Source organism: Phyllobates terribilis, unplaced genomic scaffold (genome assembly GCF_046119375.1).
Source record: "Phyllobates terribilis strain yellow unplaced genomic scaffold, ASM4611937v1 Scaffold_143__1_contigs__length_4665640, whole genome shotgun sequence".
NCBI lineage: Eukaryota > Metazoa > Chordata > Amphibia > Anura > Dendrobatidae > Phyllobates > Phyllobates terribilis.
Window position 1 is genome coordinate 3489825 of NW_027362903.1, and position 26639 is coordinate 3516463.

At 51.6% G+C, this 26639-nt stretch overlaps 1 protein-coding gene across 1 annotated transcript; it reads left to right on the plus strand.

The window, feature by feature from the left end:
- The first annotated feature begins 2952 nt into the window (after positions 1 to 2952).
- On the plus strand, positions 2953 to 26634 carry POC1A (POC1 centriolar protein A). The gene is made up of 11 exons (XM_073664268.1): positions 2953 to 3176; positions 4090 to 4174; positions 14467 to 14638; positions 14823 to 15002; positions 16933 to 17040; positions 18497 to 18612; positions 22363 to 22496; positions 22749 to 22817; positions 23593 to 23742; positions 23914 to 24051; positions 26446 to 26634. Exons 1-11 carry the CDS (start codon positions 3165 to 3167, stop codon positions 26539 to 26541), a joined length of 1260 nt encoding a protein of 419 aa, XP_073520369.1. The 5' UTR covers positions 2953 to 3164; the 3' UTR covers positions 26542 to 26634.
- The last annotated feature ends 5 nt before the right edge of the window (positions 26635 to 26639 follow it).

A 26639-nucleotide genomic window follows, 5' to 3' on the forward strand; every position in this document is an offset into this window, starting at 1 on the left:
TGGAACTAAACCACCCAAAAACCATAATACTGTATATTCAGTCCCATCCTGTATAGTGGAACATAAAGAATGAGTAGATTAGTCTTATACAGCGCCCTCTAGAGCAAACCAGTAGTTACATACAGCTATATAATGCCTATATAGGGCCACACATAGAACCTTACAGTGCTATACAGCCTTTTAGCATCTACTGTATATAGCGCCATTCATAGCGGCTTATCCTGCCATTTGGCAGCAGGTTGGCTCAGTGGTTAGCACTGTATGGTGGCTCAGTGGTTAGCACTGTATGGTGGCTCAGTGGTTAGCACTGTACGGTGGCTCAGTGGTTAGCACTGTATGGTGGCTCAGTGGTTAGCACTGTAAGATGGCTCAGTGGTTAGCACTGTATGGTGGCTCAGTGGTTAGCACTGTTGCTTTGCAGCGCTGGGGTCCTGGGTTCAAATCCCACCAAGGACAACATCTGCAAGGAGTTTGTATGTTCTCCCCGTGTTTCGTGGGTTTCCTCTGGGTTCTCCGGTTTCCTCCCACACTCCAAAGACTGATAGGGAATGTAGATTGTGAGCCCCAATGGGGACAGTGTCGATAATGTCTGTAACGTGCTATGGCGCCATATAAGTGAGTAAAATAATAAATACATACAGCGTTACAGTGCCACACCTTGTTAGATCCATACTGTGCTGACATAGAGCAATATATCTCTCAGTATAATAATGCCCTATAGTGCCTATGGACAACAGCTTCTTGCCATCACAGTGCCGCTAGTTCTGCTGCAGGAACGTGATGCTGCCCCCCGTTGACGGCCTCAGCGAATGTCATTTATTCACTACATAATTATTATTCCAAAACGCACAGTTGTGATCCTGAAACGAATAAAGACCCTAAATTGCAGAACCCCCTTCCCCCGTGCGGCCTCTGCCCCCCCGCCGGGCTGCTCGCTTCCTCCTCTGGCGACCACTGAGTAGCTGCTTCAATGACATTTCTTGGGTCTTTCTTCCACCTCCAATGTACGGTCATGGCTGCAGTCAGTCAGTGGCCGCCGCGGTCACGTGCTGGGACAGTAATGAGAAAGACCGGTGGGGAACACGAGCGGCGGGGGTCCGGCAGCTGATAATGCGGTGGACGACCATTCTTACTCGCCCGTTCTCCCTCCTCTTCCTCCCACAGTCAGGACTGTTTGATGTTTGTGTCTCCTCCGTCTTGCGATGACTTTCTTTCTTGGGATGAGTTGTTGTTTTGAGTAATATTATTCGGTTTTCCATAAAATGTACTGAAAACAATTCCAAGTGTAGTGACATATTTTGGGTGTTATTACACGGCGTTCATTGTCCTGGTATCGAGATTCTCCGGGTCGGTGCGATAATAAACTCCTGAAGGTTTTTCTTAAATATTTTATTGCTTTTAAAAGAACTCAGAACTTTGTCCGTGTCGTTTTCTGCGAAGCGAGGAGTTGATCTTATCTGTCCCATCCTGCGGAACATACAACTTGTTCTTCACTTTCTATTGCACTTTTTCAGGGAAAGCAAATGACAAAAAATTATCATTTTACCGTTTTGATGTTTGTTTTTTTAAATAATTGTCACCTTTTTATGGATTTCCCAGTAGGATTTTTTAAATTTCGCACAAAAACAGGAATCTGAATGGTTTTCCTGCGAATCTGGAGCTACTGGGATCTGTGGGAGGAGTACAAGGGGCAGCGGGAAGGTGGGCAGCACAGGGGCAGCCGGAAGGTGGGGACCCCATACTCAGCAGCCCTGCGTACGCTCAAGACCTGGACACAAGACCCCATTACCAATTCACAAGCCCCCGTTACATCTGGGGAACAGTCACTGACATCTTGAATTCTGCCCTATCTTCGAGGTCTCTGTTTGCTGTCAGTGAGTGGGAACCTCCAGTGGCCGCTCTCTCGTCCTGCGCTCACAGTAGAGGGTTCGTTACAGTGTGCTCAGTCCTCGGTGACACATGGCAGCGGCGCTATATTGTTATTAAAACATTGAATGTTGCGTGTTTTGTCACGGATGGATACAGGACAGACGCGGCCTCAGGGCATTTTTTTGAGGCGTTTTTGGACAGATGACTGAAGACAACTCGCCCTAAGGCTGGTTTCACACGTCCTGATATTTTTAGTACTGGAGATATCCATGTCCGTGTGCACACATGTGCCGCATCAGGATCACACGTACCGGCGCCTGGGAATCAGTGTACAGTTCACGCTGTTCCCAGGTGCCGGTGCTGAACGCTGCCATCATTGTCCCCTGTCGGCGCTGCGATCAGCACCAGCAGGGACAATGATGAGAGTAAGTAGTATTCTCTTCCTGCAGTGTCCAACTGTAAAAATAAGAATAACATAAAAAATCCTTATACTCACCTGTCCTAGGTGTCCCCCGCTGTAATCCTCTGACCGCTCATGCCGAGGAGCTGGGGAGCATGACTCGCTGCAGTGAGCGGCTCCGGAGCTGCGCTCATTGAGTGACAGGACACCGCTGGCCTGGGAACAGCGTGAACGGTATACTGATTCCCAGGCGCCGCTACGTGTCATCCGTGTGGGACATTTTGTGGCTCGTGCAGCACGAAAAAAAACGGATATGTCAGCGTGTTTTGCCCACGGACACACGGTCTGTGGAATCACTCTGACATGTGCACAGACCCATCGATCTGAAAGTGTCTGCCTGTGTCAGTGTCTCCTGGACGTGTGAAGCCGTCACCACCCCTACCGGACACACTGACAAGTGACAGAGGAATCTGCTGATGGAACTACAAGTCCCAGAATGACTTCAAAAGTCAGCAGCTACAGAGCATGCGCAGTAGGGCAGTTTCAGGGACTACTGGGATTGATAGTCCACAACTCCCGCGGTGCATTCTGGGATAATCAGTTCTAAAGGAAGTGACGTAATTACGTTCGCTACCAAACACAGTGACTTCCGCGGTATTCGGTAACCTAGCAACGCGTCGTCCGTTAGCCACGCCCCCATGCTTTTCAGCCAATCCATTTGGAGGCGGCTAGAGCGGCGCTCTCACTCCTTAACCCCTCGGTGTCCGGACTAGCAGGGGCCGCCAGTGCTGATCAGTGAGGAGAGCGGCAGCGGCGGGGTAGGAGGGGTTAACAGGCGCGGCGGAGCGGCAGATTCATAGTGTGATCAGTGCGGGGAGCAGAGGAGGCCGGAGCCATGGAGCAGCCGGTGAGTGCGGCCTGGAGGGACCACAACGCCCAGCGGGTTCTGCCTCTCCGACTTGCTGAGAGTTGTAGTTCCCCACGTTTCTCTGTCATGTCATCTGTCAGCAGCTAGACCACCATATAGCGCCCCGGGTGTCCGTGTAATGTGTATGCGACCCCCGGGGGTCCGTGTTACGTGTGTGCGACCCCCGTGGGTCCGTGTTACGTGTGTGCGACCCCCGGGGGTCCGTGTTACGTGTGTGCGCCCCCCGGGGGTCCGTGTTACGTGTGTGCGACCCCCGTGGGTCCGTGTTACGTGTGTGCGACCCCCAGGGGTCCGTGTTACGTGTGTGCGACCCCCGTGGGTCCGTGTTACGTGTGTGCGCCCCCCGGGGGTCCGTGTTACGTGTGTGCGACCCCCGGGGGTCCGTGTTACGTGTGTGCGACCCCCGTGGGTCCGTGTTACGTGTGTGCGACCCCCGGGGGTCCGTGTGACGTGTGTGCGCCCCCCGGGGGTCCGTGTGACGTGTGTGCGCCCCCCGGGGGTCCGTGTGACGTGTGTGCGACCCCTGGGGGTCCGTGTTACGTGTGTGCGACCCCCGGGGGTCCGTGTGACGTGTGTGTGCGACCCCCGAGGGTCCGTGTGTGTGCGACCCCCGAGGGTCCGTGTGACGTGTGTGTGCGACCCCCGAGGGTCCGTGTACATGCTCCCCCACCTCCCTGGATGGTCCGCCCCTCTTGTTGCCCTGTCCGTTCCCTTCGGCCCCACAATTTGGGGGTCCCGTCCCTGTGCGTAGCATTTGCTGCGTATATATTGTATCACGAGCCGCAGAGCGAGCGGATGACGCCACAAAGCACCTCATCATCGTCCTGTCCCCGAGCCAGTAATGTCCCTCATCAATGACCGCCTCTCGCTGACCTCTGACCTCTGTCCTCAGGAGGATCCGTCCCTGGAGCGGAACTTCAAAGGGCACCGAGACACCGTCACCAGCGCCGACTTCAACCCCAACATGAAGCAGATCGGTGAGTGACAGCAAGAGAGCGCCGCACCGTGAGCAGAAGATGGAGGTGGACATCCCAGCAGTGTCTGGTGACCACCCGTCGCCTCCGTCATCAGTATCTGGTGACCGCCCGTCACCTCCATCATCAGTATCTGGTGACCGCCCGTCACCTCCTTCATCAGTATCTGGTGACCGCCCGTCACCTCCATCATCAGTATCTGGTGACCGCCCGTCACCTCCTTCATCAGTATCTGGTGACCGCCCGTCACCTCCTTCATCAGTATCTGGTGACCGCCCGTCGCCTCCATCATCAGTATCTGGTGACCGCCCGTCGCCTCCATCATCAGTATCTGGTGACCGCCCGTCACCTCCTTCATCAGTATCTGGTGACCGCCCGTCACCTCCATCATCAGTATCTGGTGACCGCCCGTCGCCTCCATCATCAGTATCTGGTGACCGCCCGTCGCCTCCATCATCAGTATCTGGTGACCGCCCGTCGCCTCCATCATCAGTATCTGGTGACCGCCCGTCACCTCCTTCATCAGTATCTGGTGACCGCCCGTCACCTCCATCATCAGTATCTGGTGACCGCCCGTCACCTCCATCATCAGTATCTGGTGACCGCCCGTCACCTCCTTCATCAGTATCTGGTGACCGCCCGTCACCTCCTTCATCAGTATCTGGTGACCGCCCGTCACCTCCATCATCAGTATCTGGTGACCGCCCGTCACCTCCATCATCAGTATCTGGTGACCGCTCGTCACCTCCATCATCAGTATCTGGTGACCGCTCGTCACCTCCATCATCAGTATCTGGTGACCGCTCGTCACCTCCATCATCAGTATCTGGTGACCGCTCGTCACCTCCATCATCAGTATCTGGTGACCGCTCGTCACCTCCATCATCAGTATCTGGTGACCGCCCGTCACCTCCATCATCAGTATCTGGTGACCGCCCGTCACCTCCATCATCAGTATCTGGTGACCGCCCGTCACCTCCATCATCAGTATCTGGTGACCGCCCGTCACCTCCATCATCAGTATCTGGTGACCGCCCGTCACCTCCATCATCAGTATCTGGTGACCGCCCGTCGCCTCCATCATCAGTATCTGGTGACCGCCCGTCGCCTCCATCATCAGTATCTGGTGACCGCCCGTCGCCTCCGTCATCAGTATCTGGTGACCGCCCGTCGCCTCCGTCATCAGTATCTGGTGACCGCCCGTCGCCTCCATCATCAGTATCTGGTGACCGCCCGTCGCCTCCGTCATTAGTATCAATAATTGCAGGAAAAATCGCAGATCTTCTATATGGAAACAAGTGACTCAACTCTGCGCGAAAACACAGGAACCGGGGGGGGGCGATAATGTCAGCAGGTGTCCGGACTGAAGGGTAAATGTGGAATATTCAGCTGTAACAGAAGCAGATTGTTCACAAAGAGGGGAGAGCGGCACAATAATGAGGGTCTGCAGAGCAGTGACGCAGGTGGAGGGTCCGGCAGGTCTGTGGCTGCATTTCAGCAGATAGAGATGTGGATTTGCTCAGGATTAATGGTGAGAAATCCCGGCAGATACTGAACCATCATGTGACACCAGCAGGGGGCGTCTGATCGGCTCCAAATTTACTCTGGACAACAATTTATATCTATTTTACTTACTGTACATAGAACCGACCATTTCCTCACCACTTTACAAATATCATCAATGTCTTCAGTGGTATAGTCACTGTGTACATACATTACTGATCCTGAGTTACCTACTGTATTATACCCCAGAGCTGCACTCACTATTCTGCTGGTGCAGTCACTGTGTACATACATTACTGATCCTGAGTTACATCCTGTATTATACTCCAGAGCTGCACTCACTATTCTGCTGGTGCAGTCACTGTGTACATACATTACATTACTTATCCTGAGTTACATCCTGTATTATACCCCAGAGCTGCACTCACTATTCTGCTGGTGCAGTCACTGTGTACATACATTACATTACTGATCCTGAGTTACATCCTGTATTATACTCCAGAGCTGCACTCACTATTTTGCTGGTGCAGTCACTGTGTACATACATTACATTACTGATCCTGAGTTACATCCTGTATTATACTCCAGAGCTGCACTCACTATTCTGCTGGTACAGTCACTGTGTCCATACATTACTGATCCTGAGTTACCTACTGTATTATACCCCAGAGCTGCACTCACTATTCTGCTGGTGCAGTCACTGTGTACATACATTACTGATCCTGAGTTACATCCTGTATTATACCCCAGAGCTGCACTCACTATTCAGCTGGTGCAGTCACTATGTACATACATTACATTACTGATCCTGAGTTACCTCCTGTATTATCCTCCAGAGCTGCAATCACTATTCTGCTGGTGCAGTCACTGTGTACATACATTACATTACTGATCCTGAGTTACCTCCTGTATTATCCTCCAGAGCTGCACTCACTATTCTGCTGGTGCAGTCACTGTGTACATACATTACATTACTGATCCTGAGTTACATCCTGTATTATACTCCAGAGCTGCACTCACTATTCTGCTGGTGCAGTCACTGTGTACATACATTACATTACTGATCCTGAGTTACCTCCTGTATTATACTCCAGAGCTGCACTCACTATTCTGCTGGTGCAGTCACTGTATACATACATTACTGATCCTGAGTTACCTCCTGTATTATACGCCAGAGCTGCACTCGCTATTCTGCTGGTGCAGTCACTATATACATACATTACTGATCCGGAGTTACCTCCTGTATTATACTCCAGAGCTGCACTCACTATTCTGCTGGTGCAGTCACTGCGTACATACATTACATTACTGATCCTGAGTTACCTCCTGTATTATACTCCAGAGCTGCACTCACTATTCTGCTGGTGCAGTCACTGTGTACATACATTACATTACTGATCCTGAGTTACATCCTGTATTATACTCCAGAGCTGCACTCACTATTCTGCTGGTGCAGTCACTGTGTACATACATTACATTACTGATCCTGAGTTACATCCTGTATTATACTCCAGAGCTGCACTCACTATTCTGCAGGTGCAGTCACTGTGTACATACATTACATAACTTATCCAGTACTGATCCTGAGTTACATCCTGTATTTTACTCCAGAGCTGCGCTCACTATTCTGCTAGTGCAGTCACTGTGTACATACATTACATTACTGATCATGAGTTACATCCTGTATTATACTCCAGAGCTGCACTCACTATTCTGCTGGTGCTGTCACTGTGTACATACATTACATTACTGATCCTGAGTTACATCCTGTATTATACTCCAGAGCTGCACTCACTAGTCTGCAGGTGCAGTCACTGTGTACATACATTACATTACTGATCCTGAGTAACATTCTGTATTATACTCCAGAGCTGCGCTCACTATTCTGCTGGTGCAGTCACTGTGTACATACATTACATTATTGATCCTGAGTAACATTCTGTATTATACTCCAGAGCTGCACTCACTATTCTGCTGGTGCAGTCACTGTGTACATACATTACATTACTGATCCTGAGTAACATTCTGTATTATACTCCTGAGCTGCACTCACTATTCTGCTGGTGCAGTCACTGTGTACATACATTACATTACTGATCCTGAGTTACATCCTGTATTATACTCCAGAGCTGCACTCACTATTCTGCTGGTGCAGTCACTGTGTACATACATTACTGATCCTGAGTAACATTCTGTATTATACTCCAGAGCTGCACTCACTATTCTGCTGGTGCAGTCACTGTGTACATACATTACATTACTGATCCTGAGTTACATCCTGTATTATACTCCAGAGCTGCACTCACTATTGTGCTGGTGCAGTCACTGTGTACATACATTACATTACTGATCCTGAGAAACCTCCTGTATTATACCCCAGAGCTGCACTCACTATTCTGCTGGTGCAGTCACTGTGTACATACATTACATTACTGATCCTGAGTTACATCCTGTATTATACTCCAGAGCTGCACTCACTATTCTGCTGGTGCAGTCACTGTGTACATACATTACATTACTGATCCTGAGTTACCTCCTGTATTATACTCCAGAGCTGCACTCACTATTCTGCTGGTGTAGTCACTGTGTACATACATTACATTACTGATCCTGAGTTACATCCTGTATTATACCCCAGAGCTGCACTCACTATTCTGCTGGTGCAGTCACTGTGTACATACATTACATTACTGATCCTGAGTTACATCCTGTATTATACTCCAGAGCTGCACTCACTATTCTTCTGGTGCAGTCACTGTGTACATACATTACATTACTGATCCTGAGTTACCTCCTGTATTATACTCCAGAGCTGCACTCACTATTCTTCTGGTGCAGTCACTGTGTACATACAGTGCCTACAAGTAGTATTCAACCCCCTGCAGATTTAGCTGGTTTGATAAGATGCAAATAAGTTAGAGCCTTCAAACTGCAAACGAGAGTAGGTTTTATGAACAGAAGCATAAATCTTACAAACCAAAAAGTTACGTTGCTCAGTTGAATTTTATTAAATTTTAAACATAAAAGTGTGGGTCAATTATTATACAACCCCTATGTTTAATATTTTGTGGAATAACCCTTGTTTGCAATTACAGCTAATAATCGTCTTTTATAAGACCTGATCAGGCCGGCACAGGTCTGTGGAGTTATCTTGGCCCACTCCTCCATGCAGATCTTCTCCAAGTTATCTAGGTTCTTTGGGTGTCTCATGTGGACTTTATTCTTGAGCTCCTTCCACAAGTTTTCAATTGGGTTAAGGTCAGGAGACTGACTAGGCCACTCCAAAACCTTGACTTTTTCCCTCTTGAACCAGGCCTTGGTTTTCTTGGCTGTGTGCTTTGGGTCGTTGTCTTGTTGGAAGATGAAATTACGACCCATCTTAAGATCCTTGATGGAGGAGCAGAGGTTCTTGGCCAAAATCTCCAGGTAGGCCGTGCTATCCATCTTCCCATGGATGTGGACCAGATGGCCAGGCCCCTTGGCAGAGAAACAGCCCCACAGCATGATGCTGCCACCACCATGCTTGACTGTAGGGATGGTATTCTTGGGGTCGTATGCAGTGCCATCCAGTCTCCAAATGTCACGTGTGTGGTTGGCACCAAAGATCTCGATCTTGGTCTCATCAGACCATAGAACCTTGAACCAGTCTGTCTGAGTCCTCCAAGTGATCATGAGCAAACTGTAGACGAGCCTTGACATGACGCTTTGAAAGTAAAGGTACCTTACAGGCTCGTCTGGAACGGAGACCATTGCGGTGGAGTACGTTACTTATGGTATTTACTGAAACCAATGCCCCACTGCCATGAGATCTTCCCGGAGCTCCTTCCTTGTTGTCCTTGGCTTAGCCTTGACTCTTCGGACAAGCCTGGCCTCGGCACGGGGGGACACTTTCAAAGGCTGTCCTGGCCGTGGAAGGCTAACAGTAGTTCCATAAGCCTTCCACTTACGGATGATGCTCCCAACAGTGGAGACAGGTAGGCCCAACTCCTTGGAAAGGGTTTTGTACCCCTTGCCAGCCTTGTGACCCTCCACGATCTTGTCTCTGATGGCCTTGGAATGCTCCTTTGTCTTTCCCATGTTGACCATGTCTGAGTGCTGCTCACAAGTTTGGGGAGGGTCTTAAATAGTCAGAAAAGGCTGGCAAAAGAGATCTTTAATCCACACATGTGAAGCTCATTATTCTTGGTGCCTGAACTACTTCTTAATACTTTAGGGGGACCAAACAGAATTCTTGTGGTTTGAGGGGTTGAATAATAAATGACACTCTGAATTAACTTTTAACGTTTTAAAAAAAAAAACAAAAACAAAAAAAAAATTGCTGCAGTGCATTTCCCACTTCCAGGCTGATCTACAGTACAAATGTCACAATGCCAAGTTAATTCCGCATGTGTCAACCAGCTAAATCTGCAGGGGGTTGAATACTACTTGTAGGCACTGTACATTACTGATCCTGAGTTACATCCTGTATTATACTCCAGAGCTGCACTCACTATTCTGCTGGTGCAGTCACTGTGTACATACATTACATTACTGATCCTGAATTACATCCTGTATTATACTCCAGAGTTGCACTCACTATTCTGCTGGTGCAGTCACTGTGTACATACATTACATTACTGATCCTGAGTTACATCCTGTATTATACTCCAGAGCTGCACTCACTATTCTGCTGGTGCAGTCACTGTGTACAAACATTACATTACTGATCCTGAGTTACCTCCTGTATTATACTCCAGAGCTGCACTCACTATTCTGCTGGTGCAGTCACTGTGTACATACATTACATTACTGATCCTGAGTTACATCCTGTATTATACTCCAGAGCTGCACTCACTATTCTGCTGGTGCAGTCACTGTGTACAAACATTACATTACTGATCCTGAGTTACCTCCTGTATTATACTCCAGAGCTGCACTCACTATTCTGCTGGTGCAGTCACTGTGTACATACATTACATTACTGATCTTGAGTTACCTCCTGTATTATACTCCAGAGCTGCACTCACTATTCTGCTGGTGCAGTCACTGTGTACATACATTACATTACTGATCCTGAGTTACATCCTGTATTATACTCCAGAGCTGCACTCACTATTCTGCTGGTGCAGTCACTGTGTACATACATTACATTACTGATCCTGAGTTACATCCTGTATTATACTCCAGAGCTGCACTCACTATTCTGCTGGTGCAGTCACTGTGTACATACATTACTGATCCTGAGTTACATCCTGTATTATACTCCAGAGCTGCACTCACTATTCTGCTGGTGGAGTCACGGTGTACATACATTACTGATCCTGAGTTACATCCTGTATTATACTCCAGAGCTGCACTCACTATTCTGCTGGTGCAGTCACTGTGTACATACATTACTGATCCTGAGTTACATCCTGTATTATACTCCAGAGCTGCACTCACTATTCTGCTGGTGCAGTCACTGTGTACATACATTACATTACTGATCCTGAGTTACCTCCTGTATTATACTCCAGAGCTGCACTCACTGTTCTGCTGGTGCAGTCACTGTGTACATACATTACATTACTGATCCTGAGTTACATCCTGTATTATCCTCCAGAGCTGCACTCACTATTCTGCTGGTGCAGTCACTGTGTACATACATTACAGTACTGATCCTGAGTTACATCCTGTATTATACTGCAGAGCTGCACTCACTATTCTGCTGGTGCAGTCACTGTGTACATACATTACATTACTGATCCTGAGTTATATCCTGTATTATACTCCAGAGCTGCACTCACTATTCTGCTGGTGGAGTCACTGTGTACATACATTACATTACTGATCCTGAGTTACATCCTGTATTATACTCCAGAGCTGCGCTCACTATTCTGCTGGTGCTGTCACTGTGTACATACATTACATTACTGATCCTGAGTTACATGCTGTATTATACTCCAGAGCTGCACTCACTATTCTGCTGGTGCTGTCACTGTGTACATACATTACATTACTGATCCTGAGAAACCTCCTGTATTATACTCCAGAGCAGCACTCACTATTCTGCTGGTGCAGTCACTGTGTACATACATTACATTACTGATCCTGAGAAACCTCCTGTATTATACCCCAGAGCTGCACTCACTATTCTGCTGGTGCAGTCACTGTGTACATACATTACATTACTGATCCTGAGTTACATCCTGCATTATACTCCAGAGCTGCACTCACTATTCTGCTGGTGCAGTCACTGTGTACATACATTACATTACTGATCCTGAGTTACCTCCTGTATTATACTCCAGAGCTGCACTCACTATTCTGCTGGTACAGTCACTGTGTACATACATTACATTACTGATCCTGAGTTACATCCTGTATTATACTCCAGAGCTGTGCTCACTATTCTGCTGGTGCAGTCACTGTGTACATACATTACATTACTGATCCTGAGAAACCTCCTGTATTATACTCCAGAGCAGCACTCACTATTCTGCTGGTGCAGTCACTGTGTACATACATTACATTACTGATCCTGAGTTACATCCTGCATTATACTCCAGAGCTGCACTCACTATTCTGCTGGTGCAGTCACTGTGTACATACATTACATTACTGATCCTGAGTTACCTCCTGTATTATACTCCAGAGCTGCACTCACTATTCTGCTGGTGCAGTCACTGTGTACATACATTACATTACTGATCCTGAGTTACCTCCTGTATTATACTCCAGAGCTGCACTCACTATTCTGCTGGTACAGTCACTGTGTACATACATTACATTACTGATCCTGAGTTACATCCTGTATTATACTCCAGAGCTGCACTCACTATTCTGCTGGTGCAGTCACTGTGTACATACATTACATTACTGATCCTGAGTTACATCCTGTATTATACTCTGGAGCTGCACTCACTATTCTGCTGGTGCAGTCACTGTGTACATACATTACATTACTGATCCTGAGTTACCTCCTGTATTATACTCCAGAGCTGCACTCACTATTCTGCTGGTGCAGTCACTGTGTACATACATTACATTACTGATCCTGAGTTACATCCTGTATTATACTCTGGAGCTGCACTCACTATTCTGCTGGTTACATACATTACATTACTGATCCTGGGTTACATCCTGTATTATACTCCAGAGCTGCACTCACTATTCTGCTGGTGCAGTCACTGTGTACATACATTACATTACTGATCCTGAGTAACATTCTGTATTATACTCCAGAGCTGTGCTCACTATTCTGCTGGTGCAGTCACTGTGTACATACATTACATTACTGATCCTGAGAAACCTCCTGTATTATACTCCAGAGCAGCACTCACTATTCTGCTGGTGCAGTCACTGTGTACATACATTACATTACTGATCCTGAGTTACCTCCTGTATTATACTTCAGAGCCGCACTCACTATTCTGCTGGTGCAGTCACTGTGTACATACATTACATTACTGATCCTGAGTTACCTCCTGTATTATACTCCAGAGCTGCACTCACTATTCTGCTGGTGCAGTCACTGTGTACATACATTACTGATCCTGAGTTACATCCTGTATTATACTCCAGAGCTGCACTCCCTATTCTGCTGGTGCAGTCACTGTGTACATACATTACATTACTGATCCTGAGTTACCTCCTGTATTATACTCCAGAGCTGCACTCACTATTCTGCTAGTGCAGTCACTGTGTACATACATTACATTACTGATCCTGAGTTACCTCCTGTATTATACTCCAGAGCTGCACTCACTATTCTGCTGGTGCAGTCACTGTGTACATACATTACTGATCCTGAGTTACATCCTGTATTATACTCCAGAGCTGCACTCCCTATTCTGCTGGTGCAGTCACTGTGTACATACATTACATTACTGATCCTGAGTTACCTCCTGTATTATACTCCAGAGCTGCACTCACTATTCTGCTAGTGCAGTCACTGTGTACATACATTACATTACTGATCCTGAGTTACCTCCTGTATTATACTCCAGAGCTGCACTCACTATTCTGCTGGTGCAGTCACTGTGTACAAACATTACATTATTGATCCTGAGTTACATCCTGTATTATACTCCAAAGCTGCACTCACTATTCTGCTGGTGCAGTCACTGTGTACATACATTACATTACTGATCCTGAGTTACATCCTGTATTATACTCCAGAGCTGCACTCACTATTCTGCTGGTGCAGTCACTGTGTACATACATTACATTACTGATCCTGAGTTACCTCCTGTATTATACTCCAGAGCAGCACTCACTATTCTGCTGGTGCAGTCACTGTGTACATACATTACATTACTGATCCTGAGTTACATCCTGTATTATACTCCAGAGCTGTGCTCACTATTCTGCTGGTGCAGTCACTGTATACATACATTACATTACTGATCCTGAGTTACATCCTGTATTATACTCCAGAGCAGCACTCACTATTCTGCTGGTGCAGTCACTGTGTACATACATTACATTACTGATCCTGAGTTACATCCTGTATTATACTCCAGAGCTGTGCTCACTATTCTGCTGGTGCAGTCACTGTATACATACATTACATTACTGATCCTGAGTTACATCCTGTATTATACTCCAGAGCTGCACTCACTATTCTGCTGGTGCAGTCCCTGTGTATATACATTACATTACTGATCCTGAGTTACATCCTGCATTATACTCCAGAGCTGCACTCACTATTCTGCTGGTGCAGTCACTGTGTACATGCATTACTGATCCTGAGTTACATCCTGTATTATACTCCAGAGCTGCGCTCACTATTCTGCTGGTGGAGATGTGTAATGGGGATGATTTCCTTGCAGCCAGTGGATCCATGGACTCTTGTGTGATGGTTTGGAACATGAAGCCTCAGATGAGGGCTTACCGCTTTGTGGGCCACAAGGACGCAGTGATGTCTGTGGAGTTCTCTCCCTCCGGTCACCTCCTCGCTTCGGCCTCCAGGGATAAGACCGTCCGCCTGTGGGTCCCCAGTGTGTGAGTATCGGGGTCTTGTTCTTGTATCTCCGCTTGTTGTCAGTGATGGGGAAACACGTTTCGGAACACTTTTCTTGATTGCGGAGCTTTGCCTGCCCCTGGTGGTGGATTTAGGTACTGCCCCTGACTTGCCTTATCCTCCTTCACATGGCCGGGCAGTGATCACTGTGACTTTATTTTCCAGGAAGGGAGAATCGACGGTGTTTAAAGCCCACACGGGCACGGTGCGGAGCGTCAGCTTCTCCAGCGATGGGCAGTCCCTGGTCACCGCGTCCGACGACAAGACGGTGAAAGTGTGGACGGTGCACAGGCAAAAGTTCCTGTTCTCCCTAAATCAGCACATAAACTGGGTGCGCTGCGCCAGGTAAGGGCTCTGCAGGGACGCCACAGAGGATGGGACATAGCCCACCCCCCAACACTGCACACGTACAGTACCCCGCCGCCTGCTGGGGGCACTGCGCCAGGTAAGGGCTCTGCAGGGACGCCACAGAGGATGGGACATAGCCCACCCCAACACTGCACACGTACAGTACCCCGCCGCCTGCTGGGGGCGCTGCGCCAGGTAAGGGCTCTGCATGGACGCCACAGAGGATGGGACATAGCCCACCCCCCAACACTGCACACATACAGTACCCCGCCGCCTGCTGAGGGCGCTGCGCCAGGTAAGGGCTCTGCAGGGACGCCACAGAGGATGGGACATAGCCTGCCCCAACACTGCACACATACAGTACCCCACCGCCTGCTGGGGGCGCTGCGCCAGGTAAGGGCTCTGCAGGGACGCCACAGAGGATGGGACATAGCCCAACCCCCAACACTGCACACGTACAGTACCCCGCCGCCTGCTAGGGGCGCTGCGCCAGGTAAGGGCTCTGCAGGGACCCCACAGAGGATGGGACATAGCCCACCCCCCAACACTGCACACGTACAGTACCCCGCCGCCTGCTGGGGGCGCTGCGCCAGGTAAGGGCTCTGCAGGGACGCCACAGAGGATGGGACATAGCCAGCCCCAACACTGCACACGTACAGTACCCCGCCGCCTGCTGGGGGCGCTGCGCCAGGTAAGGGCTCTGCAGGGACGCCACAGAGGATGGGACATAGTCAGCCCCAACACTGCACACGTACAGTACCCCGCCGCCTGCTGGGGGCACTGCGCCAGGTAAGGGCTCTGCAGGGACGCAACAGAGGATGGGACATAGCCCCCCCCAACACTGCACACGTACAGTACCCCGCCGCCTGCTGGGGGCGCTGCGCCAGGTAAGGGCTCTGTAGGGACGCCACAGAGGATGGGACATAGCCCGCCCCAACACTGCACACGTACAGTACCCCGCCGCCTGCTGGGGGCACTGCGACAGGTAAGGACTCTGCAGGAACACCACAGAGGATGGGACATAGCCCGCCCCAACACTGCACACGTACAGTACCCCGCCGCCTGCTGGGGGCGCTGCGCCAGGTAAGGGCTCTGCAGGAACACCACAGAGGATGGGACATAGCCCGCCCCAACACTGCACACGTACAGTACCCCACCGCCTGCTGGGGGCGCTGCGCCAGGTAGGGCTCTGTAGGGACACCACAGAGGATGGGACATAGCCCGCTCCAACACTGCACACGTACAGTACCCCACCGCCTGCTGGGGGCGCTGCGCCAGGTAATGGCTCTGCAGGGACGTCACAGCAGCGCAGAGGACGGGACGTAGCCCGCCCCAACACTGCCCATGTAAATTACCCCACCGCCTGCTGGGGGCGCTGCTTGTCACAGTCCTGAGTCAAACATCAGCCATTTTTGTCCCCTTGGGCACCGGTCTATGGCCAAGCAGTCTCCGGACGAGTCTATACCCCGGCCACGTGTGACCACCAGAGTCCTGCACCTTCTGTGCCAGATAGATCAGTACAAGACAATGAGGTCCAAGCGTCCACATGACGGCCCACGTGGCCCCAAGTAACTGACAGCAAACACCTCCAATGGTTTCTCTTCATTTAGGTCCTTTGAAACATTTTGCTGGCCCCGCTCTCGACCGTCCCGCGGCCCCGCTCTCGACCGTCCCGCGGCCCCGCTCTCGACCGTCCCGCGGCCCCGCTCTCGACCGTCCCGCGGCCCCGCTCTCGACCGTCCCGCGGCCCCACTCTCGACCGTCCCGCGGCCCCGCTCTCGACCGTCCCGCGGCCCCGCTCTCGACCGTCCCGCGGCCCCGCTCTCGACCCTCCCGCGGCCCCGCTCTCGACCCTCCCGCGGCCACGCTCTCGACCTTCCCGCGGCCACGCTCTCATCTTCTCCTCCTCCTCCTCCTCCTCCTCCAGGTTTTCACCGGACGGACGGCTGATCGTCTCCGCCAGTGACGACAAAACCATAAAACTGTGGGATAAGACGAGCCGGGAGTGCACACACTCATTCTGCGAGCACGGCGGGTAAGGAGCACCCTGTCACTGAACTACAACTCCCAGCATGCACAGCAGGACTAAAGGGGTGGTCTCACATCCCCTACATATTTACATAAAGGAGGTTCCTCACCATTTTGCACATCTCTGCTTGCTGTCATTTCAGCATTTCTCACCTCAGAGGTTTTGTTACAGTTGTAGACGATCCTTTGGTTGCAATGATACATTGTAACAAACCAGCAGGACAGGAGAGAGACTTTGTGCCCCTGGAGTCTTAAGCTCACAGCGAATTCTCTGCTTTGGTTACATTAAAACAAACCCTTAGTTGTGGGAAGTATTGGGCTTATTTAAGTTTCCAGCCTGTTGGTGTAAATGAGAATGTTCCTATTCACTAACAGCGAGCAGAGAAGATGCAGCGGCGAGGAGCTGAGGGTCCACCCCTGCCCCCCTGTGAGGAGCTGAGGGTCCACCCCTGCCCCCCCGTGAGGAGCTGAGGGTCCACCCCTGCCCCCTGTGAGGAGCTGCGGGTCCACCCCTGCCCCCCCGTGAGGAGCTGCGGGTCCACCCCTGCCCCCTGTGAGGAGCTGCGGGTCCACCCCTGCCCCCTGTGAGGAGCTACGGGTCCACCCCTGCCCCCTGTGAGGAGCTACGGGTCTTCCCCTGCCCCCTGTGAGGAGCTGCGGGTCTTCCCCTGCCCCCTGTGAGCAGCTGCGGGTCTTCCCCTGCCCCCTGTGAGCAGCTGCGGGTCTTCCCCTGCCCCCTGTGAGCAGCTGCGGGTCTTCCCCTGCCCCCCTGTGAGCAGCTGCGGGTCTTCCCCTGCCCCCCTGTGAGGAGCTGCGGGTCCACCCCTGCCCCCCTGTGAGGAGCTGCGGGTCCACCCCTGCCCCCCTGTGAGGAGCTGCGGGTCCACCCCTGCCCCCCTGTGAGGAGCTGCGGGTCCACCCCTGCCCCCCTGTGAGGAGCTGCGGGTCCACCCCTGCCCCCCTGTGAGGAGCTGCGGGTCCACCCCTGCCCCCCTGTGAGGAGCTGCGGGTCCACCCCTGCCCCCCTGTGAGGAGCTGCGGGTCCACCCCTGCCCCCCTGTGAGGAGCTGCGGGTCCACCCCTGCCCCCCTGTGAGGAGCTGCGGGTCCACCCCTGCCCCCCTGTGAGGAGCTGCGGGTCTACCCCTGCCCCCCCTGTGAGGAGCCGCGGGTCCACCCCTGCCCCCCCTGTGAGGAGCCGCGGGTCCACCCCTGCCCCCCCTGTGAGGAGCCGCGGGTCCACCCCTGCCCCCCCTGTGAGGAGCCGCGGGTCCACCCCTGCCCCCCCTGTGAGGAGCCGCGGGTCCACCCCTGCCCCCCCTGTGAGGAGCCGCGGGTCCACCCCTGCCCCCCCTGTGAGGAGCCGCGGGTCCACCCCTGCCCCCCCTGTGAGGAGCCGCGTCTCACTCAGCTTTATTAGCAATGGTCGCTGACACGTGGCGACTCGTCTGCTTTGTGTTTCAGGTTTGTGAATTTCGTGGACTTTCACCCCAGCGGGACATGCGTGGCGGCTGCGGCCACTGACAACACCGTGAAGGTTTGGGATATCCGGATGAACAAACTCATCCAGCATTACCAAGGTATCGTTGTACTGCGAGGGCCCCTCTGTATCCCCCCCCTACAGCGAGGGCCCCTCTGTATCCCCCCCCCTACAGCGAGGGCCCCTCTGTATCCCCCCCCTACAGCGAGGGCCCCTCTGTATCCCCCCCCTACAGCGAGGGCCCCTCTGTATCCCCCCCCCCACTACAGCAAGGGCCCCTCTGTATCCCCCCCCTACAGCGAGGGCCCCTCTGTATCCCCCCCCCCCTACAGCGAGGGCCCCTCTGTATCCCCCCCCCCTACAGCGAGGGCCCCTCTGTATCCCCCCCTACAGCGAGGGCTCCTCTGTATCCCCCCACCCCCCTACAGCGAGGGCCCCTCTGTATCCCCCCCTACAGCGAGGGCTCCTCTGTATCCCCCCACCCCCCTACAGCGAGGGCCCCTCTGTATCCCCCCTGCACCTACCTGGGGAATTGATCCTTATATACTGTGCATTGTGAAAGTATTTGGCCCCCTTGAACTTTTCTACCTTTTGACACATTTCCGGCTTCAAACATAAAGATATAAAATTCTAATTTTTTGGGGAAGAATCAACAACAAGTGGGACACAATCGTGAAGTGGAACGAAATTTATTGGATATTTTAAACTTTTTTAACAAATTAAAAACTGAAAAGTGGGGCGTGCAATATTATCCGGCCCCTTTACTTTCAGTGCAGAAGTTCAGTGCGGATCTCTGAAGGATCCAATGTTGTCCTAAATGACTGGTAATGATAGATAGGATCCACCTGTGTGTAATCAAGTCTTGGTATAAATGCACCTGCTCTGTGATAGGCTCAGGGGTCTCTGCTCTGTGATAGTCTCAGGGGTCTCTGCACTGTGATAGTCTCAGGGGTCTCTGCTCTGTGATAGTCTCAGGGGTCTCTGCTCTGTGATAGTCTCAGGGTTCTGTTTCAAGCACCGAGAGCATCATGAAGACCAAGGAACACACCAGGCAGGTCCCAGATACTGTTGTGGCGAAGTTTAAAGCCGGATTTGGATACAAAAAGATTTCCCAAGTTTTAAACATCTCAAGGAGCACTGTGCAAGCGATCATATTGAAATGGAAGGAGTATGAGACCACTGCAAATCTACCAAGACCCGGCCGTCCCTCTAAACTTTCATCTCGAACAAGGAGAAGACTGATCATAGATGCAGCCAAAAGGCCCATGATCACTCTGGATGAGCTGCAGAGATCTACAGCTGAGGTGGGAGAGTCTGTCCATAGGACAACAATCAGTCGTACACTGCACAAATCTGGCCTTTATGGAAGAGTGGCAAGAAGAAAGCCATTTCTCAAAGATATCCATAAAAAGTCTCGTTTGAAGTTTGCCACAAGCCACCTGGGAGACACCAAACATGTGGAATAAGGTGCTCTGCTCAGATGAAACCAAAATCAAACTTTTTGGCCACAATGCAAAATGATATGTTTGGCGTAAAAGCAACACAGCTCATCACCCTCAAAACACCATCCCCACTGTCAAACATGGTGGTGGCAGCATCATGGTTTGGGCCTGCTTTTCTTCAGCAGGGACAGGGAAGATTTTTAAAATTGATGGGAAGATGGACGGAGCCAAATACAGGATCATTCTGGAAGAAAACCTGCTGGAGTCTGCAAAAGACCTGAGACTGGGACGGAGATTTATCTTCCAACAAGACAATGATCCCAAACATAAAGCAAAATCTACAATGGAATGGTTCAAAAATAAACGTATCCAGGTGTTAGAATGACCAAGTCAAAGTCCAGACCTGAATCCAATCGAGAATCTGTGGAAAGAGCTGAAAACTGCTGTTCACAAACGCCTCCATCCAACCTCACTGAGCTCGAGCTGCAAGGAAGAATGGGCAAGAATTTCAGCCTCTCGATGTGCAAAACTGATACAGACATACCCCAAGCGACGTGCAGCTGTAACCGCAGCAAAAGGTGGCGCTACAAAATATCAACTCAAGGGGGCCGGATAATATTGCACGCCCCACTTTTCAGTTTTCAATTTGTTAATTAAGTTTAAAATATCCAATAAATTTCGTTCCACTTCACGATTGTGTCCCACTTGTTGTTGATTCTTCCCCCCAAAAATTAGAATTTTATATCTTTATGTTTGAAGCCAGAAATGTGTCAAAAGGTAGAAAAGTTCAAGGGGGGCAAATACTTTCACAAGGCGCTGTATGCCTCATCCAACTGGTTGTCCTGGGAAACGGTCAGCAAGCTGCTGACAGACACCGGCCTGACGGCTTATTGTGAGGTTTGTCAGTAAAGGGAAATGTCATCTCTGGACGGACAGTAATGGGGTTTTCTTTACGCTTGTGTTAGTGACGCCGACCCTCCCGCTGTTCTTCATAACTGGAGGTTGCGTGCATTTGGCTTTCGTTGTGACCTCAATCTGGTTCTGATGAGTGGCGGGGGGTCCGGGTGTGGCTGTCCGGGTGTGGCTCTCCGGGTGTGGCTCTCCGGGTGTGGCTGTCCGGGTGGGGGTGTCCGGGTGTGGCTGTCCGGGTGCGGGGTGTCCGGGTGTGGCGGTGCGGGGAGTCCGGGTGTGGCTGTCCGGATGTGGCTGTCTGGGTGCTGGGGTCTAGGTGTGGGTTTGCGGGGGTCCGGGTGTGGTTGTCTGGGTGTGGCTGTCCGGGTGCGGGAGGTCTAGGTGCGGGGTCTGGTTGTGGGCGTCCGGGTGTGGTTGTCCGTATGTGACTGTCTGGGTGCCGGGTTCTAGGTGTGGGGTTGCGTGGGTCTGGGTTTGGGGGGGTCCAGATGTGGCTGTGCGTGATTCGGGTGCTGGGGGTCTGGGTGTGGGGGTCTAGGTGTGGGGTTGTAGGGGGTCTGGGTGCGGGGGTCTAGGTGTGGGGTTGCAGGGGTCTGGGTGTGGTTGTCTGGGTGCGAGGGTCTGGGTTTGGGGGGTCTGGGTGCGGTGATCTTGATTCAGGGGGTCCAGGTGTGGCGGGCTGGGTGTGTCTGTGCGTGGTCTGGATGCGGGGGCTTTCCGGGTTCGGGGGGTCTTGGGTGCGGGGGTCTGGGTTTGGGGTGTCCGGGTGCGGCCTCTATAATACATATTGCACCATCCGTTTCTCATGCTCCTCGGTGACTGGTAATGACAGTAAGCACGACGCCGTGACTTCACACAACATGACGGAAACTCCAGGCACAGCGCCATTAATCAGATCCCTTTTACGCGGCGTGTGAGCGCACAGATGACGTTACCGTCCCTTTAAGCAGCGTGCTGTGCACAGTGACCCGGCGGCTCAGTGGGGAGAGGTTTTCACTGAGTCACTGTGATGCGGATGGTGAAAGCTGATGTGACGTGTAATCAACGATTGCAGCTTTACTGGCATGCTGGGAGTTGTAGTTTCACCGCAGTTCCTGGTTACAAATTAGAAGGATTCTGGACCATCAGACATTAGTGACAGACAGTCACAAAGATGCTGCCTCTAGGACCCTGGGGATTCCAGACTCTGCCAACCAATATGGCCGCCGTAACAGGATGCGCCAAAGATTTGCGTCTCCTGGGCAGCAGGTGACTCGGCCACCGCTCTGCTGACGTAGGGCTGGTGGGTGTGATTTGGTCCGGTGTTGGGGTATGCGGGGCCCCTCTGGTCCGGGGTATGCGGGGCCCCTCTGGTCCGGGGTATGCGGGGCCCCTCTGGTCCGGGGTATGCGGGGCCCCTCTGGTCCGGGGTATGCGGGGCCCCTCTGGTCCGGGGTATGCGGGGCCCCTCTGGTCTGGGTCATGTGACGATGGCCGCTCTGCTCCGTGTCTTGCAGTGCACAGCGCGGCGGTGAACGCTCTCTCCTTCCACCCGTCCGGTAATTACCTGATCACTTCCTCCAATGACTCCACGCTGAAGATCCTGGACCTCCTGGAGGGACGGCTGCTGTACACGCTGCACGGCCACCAGGTGAGTATACGCCGTATACCGGGACTGCGCTCAGTGTGGAATGGAAATGTTACTCATGGACTTTGTGGTTGTATTCTGTCCTGTAGTCAGGATCTCTGCCCGCCGGCTGCCGGGATCTCTGCCCGCCGGCTGCCGGGATCTCTGCCCGCCGGCTGCCGGGATCTCTGCCCGCCGGCTGCCGGGATCTCTGCCCGCCGGCTGCCGGGATCTCTGCTTGCTGTCAGTGACTGAAAACTTCTTTCCATTGTGCAGGGGGCAGTGACTTGTGTCAAGTTCTCCAGAGAAGGAGAGTTCTTCGCTTCCGGAGGATCCGATGAGCAAGTGAGTGCAAGACGAATACTGGGGGGGAACGTGCTGAGGCCGCTGATACTGGGGGGGGAACGTGCAGAGTGTGAGGCCGCTGATACTGGGGGGGGAACGTGCAGAGTGTGAGGCCGCTGATACTGGGGGGGGAACGTGCAGAGTGTGAGGCCGCTGATACTGGGGGGGGAACGTGCCGAGTGTGAGGCCGCTGATACTGGGGGGAAAACGTGCAGAGTGTGAGGCCGCTGATACTGGGGGGAACGTGCTGAGTGTGCTGATACTGGGGGGGGAACGTGCAGAGTGTGAGGCCGCTGATACTGGGGGGGGGAACGTGCAGAGTGTGAGGCCGCTGATACTGGGGGGAACGTGCTGAGTGTGCTGATACTGGGGGGGGAACGTGCCGAGCGTGAGGCCGCTGATACTGGGGGGGAACGTGCCGAGTGTGAGGCCGCTGATACTGGGGGGAACGTGCCGAGTGTGAGGCCGCCGATACTGGGGGGAACGTGCCGAGTGTGAGGCCGCCGATACTGGGGGGAACGTGCCGAGTGTGAGGCCGCCGATACTGGGGGGGAATGTGCAGAGTGTGAGGCCGCTCACACCGGGGAGGAGATGGTCGGGGTGCCGCCGCTCACACCGGGGAGGAGATGGTCGGGGTGCCGCCGCTCACACCACGGAGGAGATGGTCGGGGTGCCGCCGCTCACACCGCGGAGGAGATGGTCGGGGTGCCGCCGCTCACACCGGGAGGAGATGGTCGGGGTGCTGCCGCTCACATTTCTCCCTTTCTCTTTTTAGATCATGGTCTGGAAAACAAACTTTGATTCCTCCACGTACAGCGACGTCCTGAAGCAGAAGAGAAGAGACGTTTTCATGAATGGCGCAGAAGCCAAGGCGAGCGGCGCCCCTCTCCTCCCCCCACACCCGGCAGACCCTGCACATGAGCGGGTGAGGCTCCGCATTATACCAGGGCTCTGCTTCCCCCTCCAGAGACGCTCCGCCATCACTGGGGAGTGAGAATTCATGGACCTGACGTTGACCTTTAGTCACCGGTGTTCATGTTGAAGTATCGCAGTGCGTGCGGCGTCCATTACTACTTTATTTCTGTTATATTCCTAGGTCACCGTGACTGAGGAGGACACCGGCAGCCATGGCCCACCCGGACCCCAACCCCAACCCCAATCTGACGACTATACCATGAGGAACGTCGCCGGCACCCTGGAGCACATCGTGGGACAACTAGATATCCTGACACAGGTGCAGACCCCCAGCTATCACAGCCCCTCGTATCATGTATTCTCACCCCCCTTCATCCTGCTCCTCCTGGTGCATGAGCAGAATACTGACACATTCACAGGCCGGATGTCAGTGTCAATCTCTCCGGCCGCGGCTCCAATTCTTATTACTCACAGTATATAGTGGTGTGAGAAAGTGTTTTCCCCCCTCCTGATTTCTTATGTAAATATTAGACAAAGATAACACAAGTAACCACAAAATGCAGCTTTTATATTAAGGGGAAAAAGAAATCCAAACCTACAGGGTCCTGTGTGATAAAGTGATTGCCCCCTAAACCTAATAACTGGTTGGTCCCTCAGCAGCAACAACTGCAATCAAGCGTTTGTGATAACTGGCAATGAGTCTTTACAACGCTCTGGAGGAATTTTGGCCGCTGATCTTTGCAGAATTGTTGTAATTCAGTCACATTGGAGGTTTCTGAGCATGAACCGCCTGTTTAAGGTCTGGCCACAGCATCTCAATTGGATTAAGGTCAGGACTTTGACTAGGCCACTCCAAAGTCTTATTTCTGTTTTTTTTCTTAAGCCATTCAGAGGTGGACTTGCTGGTGTGTTTTGGATCATTGTCCTGATACATAACCCAAGTGCGCTTCAGCTTGAGTTCAGGAACAGATGGCCGGAGATTCTCCTTCAGGATTTTTTGGTAGACAGCAGAATTCATGGTTCCAGTTACCACAGCAAGTCTTCCAGGTCCTAAATCAGCAAAACAGCCCCAGACCATCACACTACCACCACCATAGTTTACTGTTGGTATGATGTTCCCTTTTCTGAAATGCTGTGTTACTTCTACAACAGATGTAATGGGACATACATCTTCCAAAAAGCTCAACATTTGTCTCATCAGTCCACCGAGTATTCTCCCATAAGTCTTGGAGATCATTAAGATGTTTTCTGAAAAAACTGATACGAGCCTTTATGTTCTTTTTGCTCAGCAGTGGTTTTTTTGTCTTGGAACTCATTGCTGCCATTTTTGCCCAGTCTGCTTCTTATGGTGGAGTCATGAACACTGACCTTAACTGAGGCCTGCAGTTCTTTGGATGATGTTTTGGGGTCTTTTGTGACCTCTTGGATGAGTCGTCGCTGTGCTCTTGGGGTAATTTTTGGTCGGCCGACCACTCCTGGGAAGGTTCACCACTGTTCCATGTTTTCGCCATTTGTGGATAATGGCTCTCACTGTGGTTCGCTGGACTCCTAAAGCTTTAGAAATGACTTTATAACCTTTTCGGATAGATCTCAATTAGGCCTCTTTCACACCAGTACCGGAAATATCTGTGTCTGTGTGTATCTGTGCCGCAACCGTGTGCCGCATCAGAATCACACGTATGAATCAGCGGTATAGTTCGCGCTGTTTCCAAGCGCTGGGTGCTGAAGGAATTTCTCATCATTGTCCCCTGCTTGCGTTACGATCAGGGCGAGCAAGTGACAATGTTGAGAGTAGTATTCACCTCCCGCTGTCTCCAACAGGTGTAAATATAAGAGTAAAATTAAAAAAAACCATTATACTCACCTTACACCTAATTTCCTGAAGCCATTGTCTCCTGTAAACAAACCAAAAATTAAAAAAGAACAATATCCATCACCTGTCCGAAGCGTAAAGAATCCATAGTGTCCCACGCCATAATCCATCTGACCGACATTTCTTCATCGGCGTGAGCGGTGGCTTGAGGCGACTGCACATGCTGAGGAGCAGAGGACAATGAGTCGCTGCAGCGAGCGGGACTCTGAACTGCGGTGACCTCACTGAGTGACAGGACACCGCTCAGCGCAGGCTAGGGGCCCGCTCGCTGCAGTACGTGGAAACTGTCACCACACGTACCGGACACACTGACGTGTGAAAGAGGCCTTACTTTTGTTTCTCATTTGTTCCTGAATTTCTTTGGATCGCAGCATGATGTCTACTTTTTGAGGACCTTTTGGTCTACTTCACTTTGTCAGGCAGGTCCTATTTAAGTGATTTCTTGATTGAGAACAGATGTGGCAGTAATCAGGCCTGTGTGTGGTAGGGAAATTGTACTGTACTGGTGCGCTTTAAGGGGGAGGGGGGCAATCACTTTATCACACAGGGCCCTGTAGGTTTGGATTTCTTTTCCCCTTAATAATAAAGACCTTAATTTAACAAACTGTATTTTGTGATTACTTGTGTTATCTTTGTCCAATATTTACATTTGATTTGTGATCTGAAACAATTAAAGTGACAAACATGGAAAAGAATAAGAAATCAGGAAGGGGGCAAATACTTTTTTACACCACTGTACAATGATCGGCCCCTGATCCCCGCTATGCCCCGATCCCCCGCTATGCCCCGATCCCCCGCTATGCCCCAATCCCCCGCTATACCCTGATCTTTCTCTTCCAGACTGTGGGGATTTTAGAGCAGAGACTTTCCCTGACCGAAGACAAACTGCGAGAATGTATGGAGAGGCAGGAGCGGCGGTCCGGCACTGATACCTGAGGACCACCAGGACGGCGCTGTTTCGCTTTTTTTTTTTATTGTAAATATTAAACTTTAATAAAATATTTTATGTTTTTCATGGATAGAAGAGAAGTTTC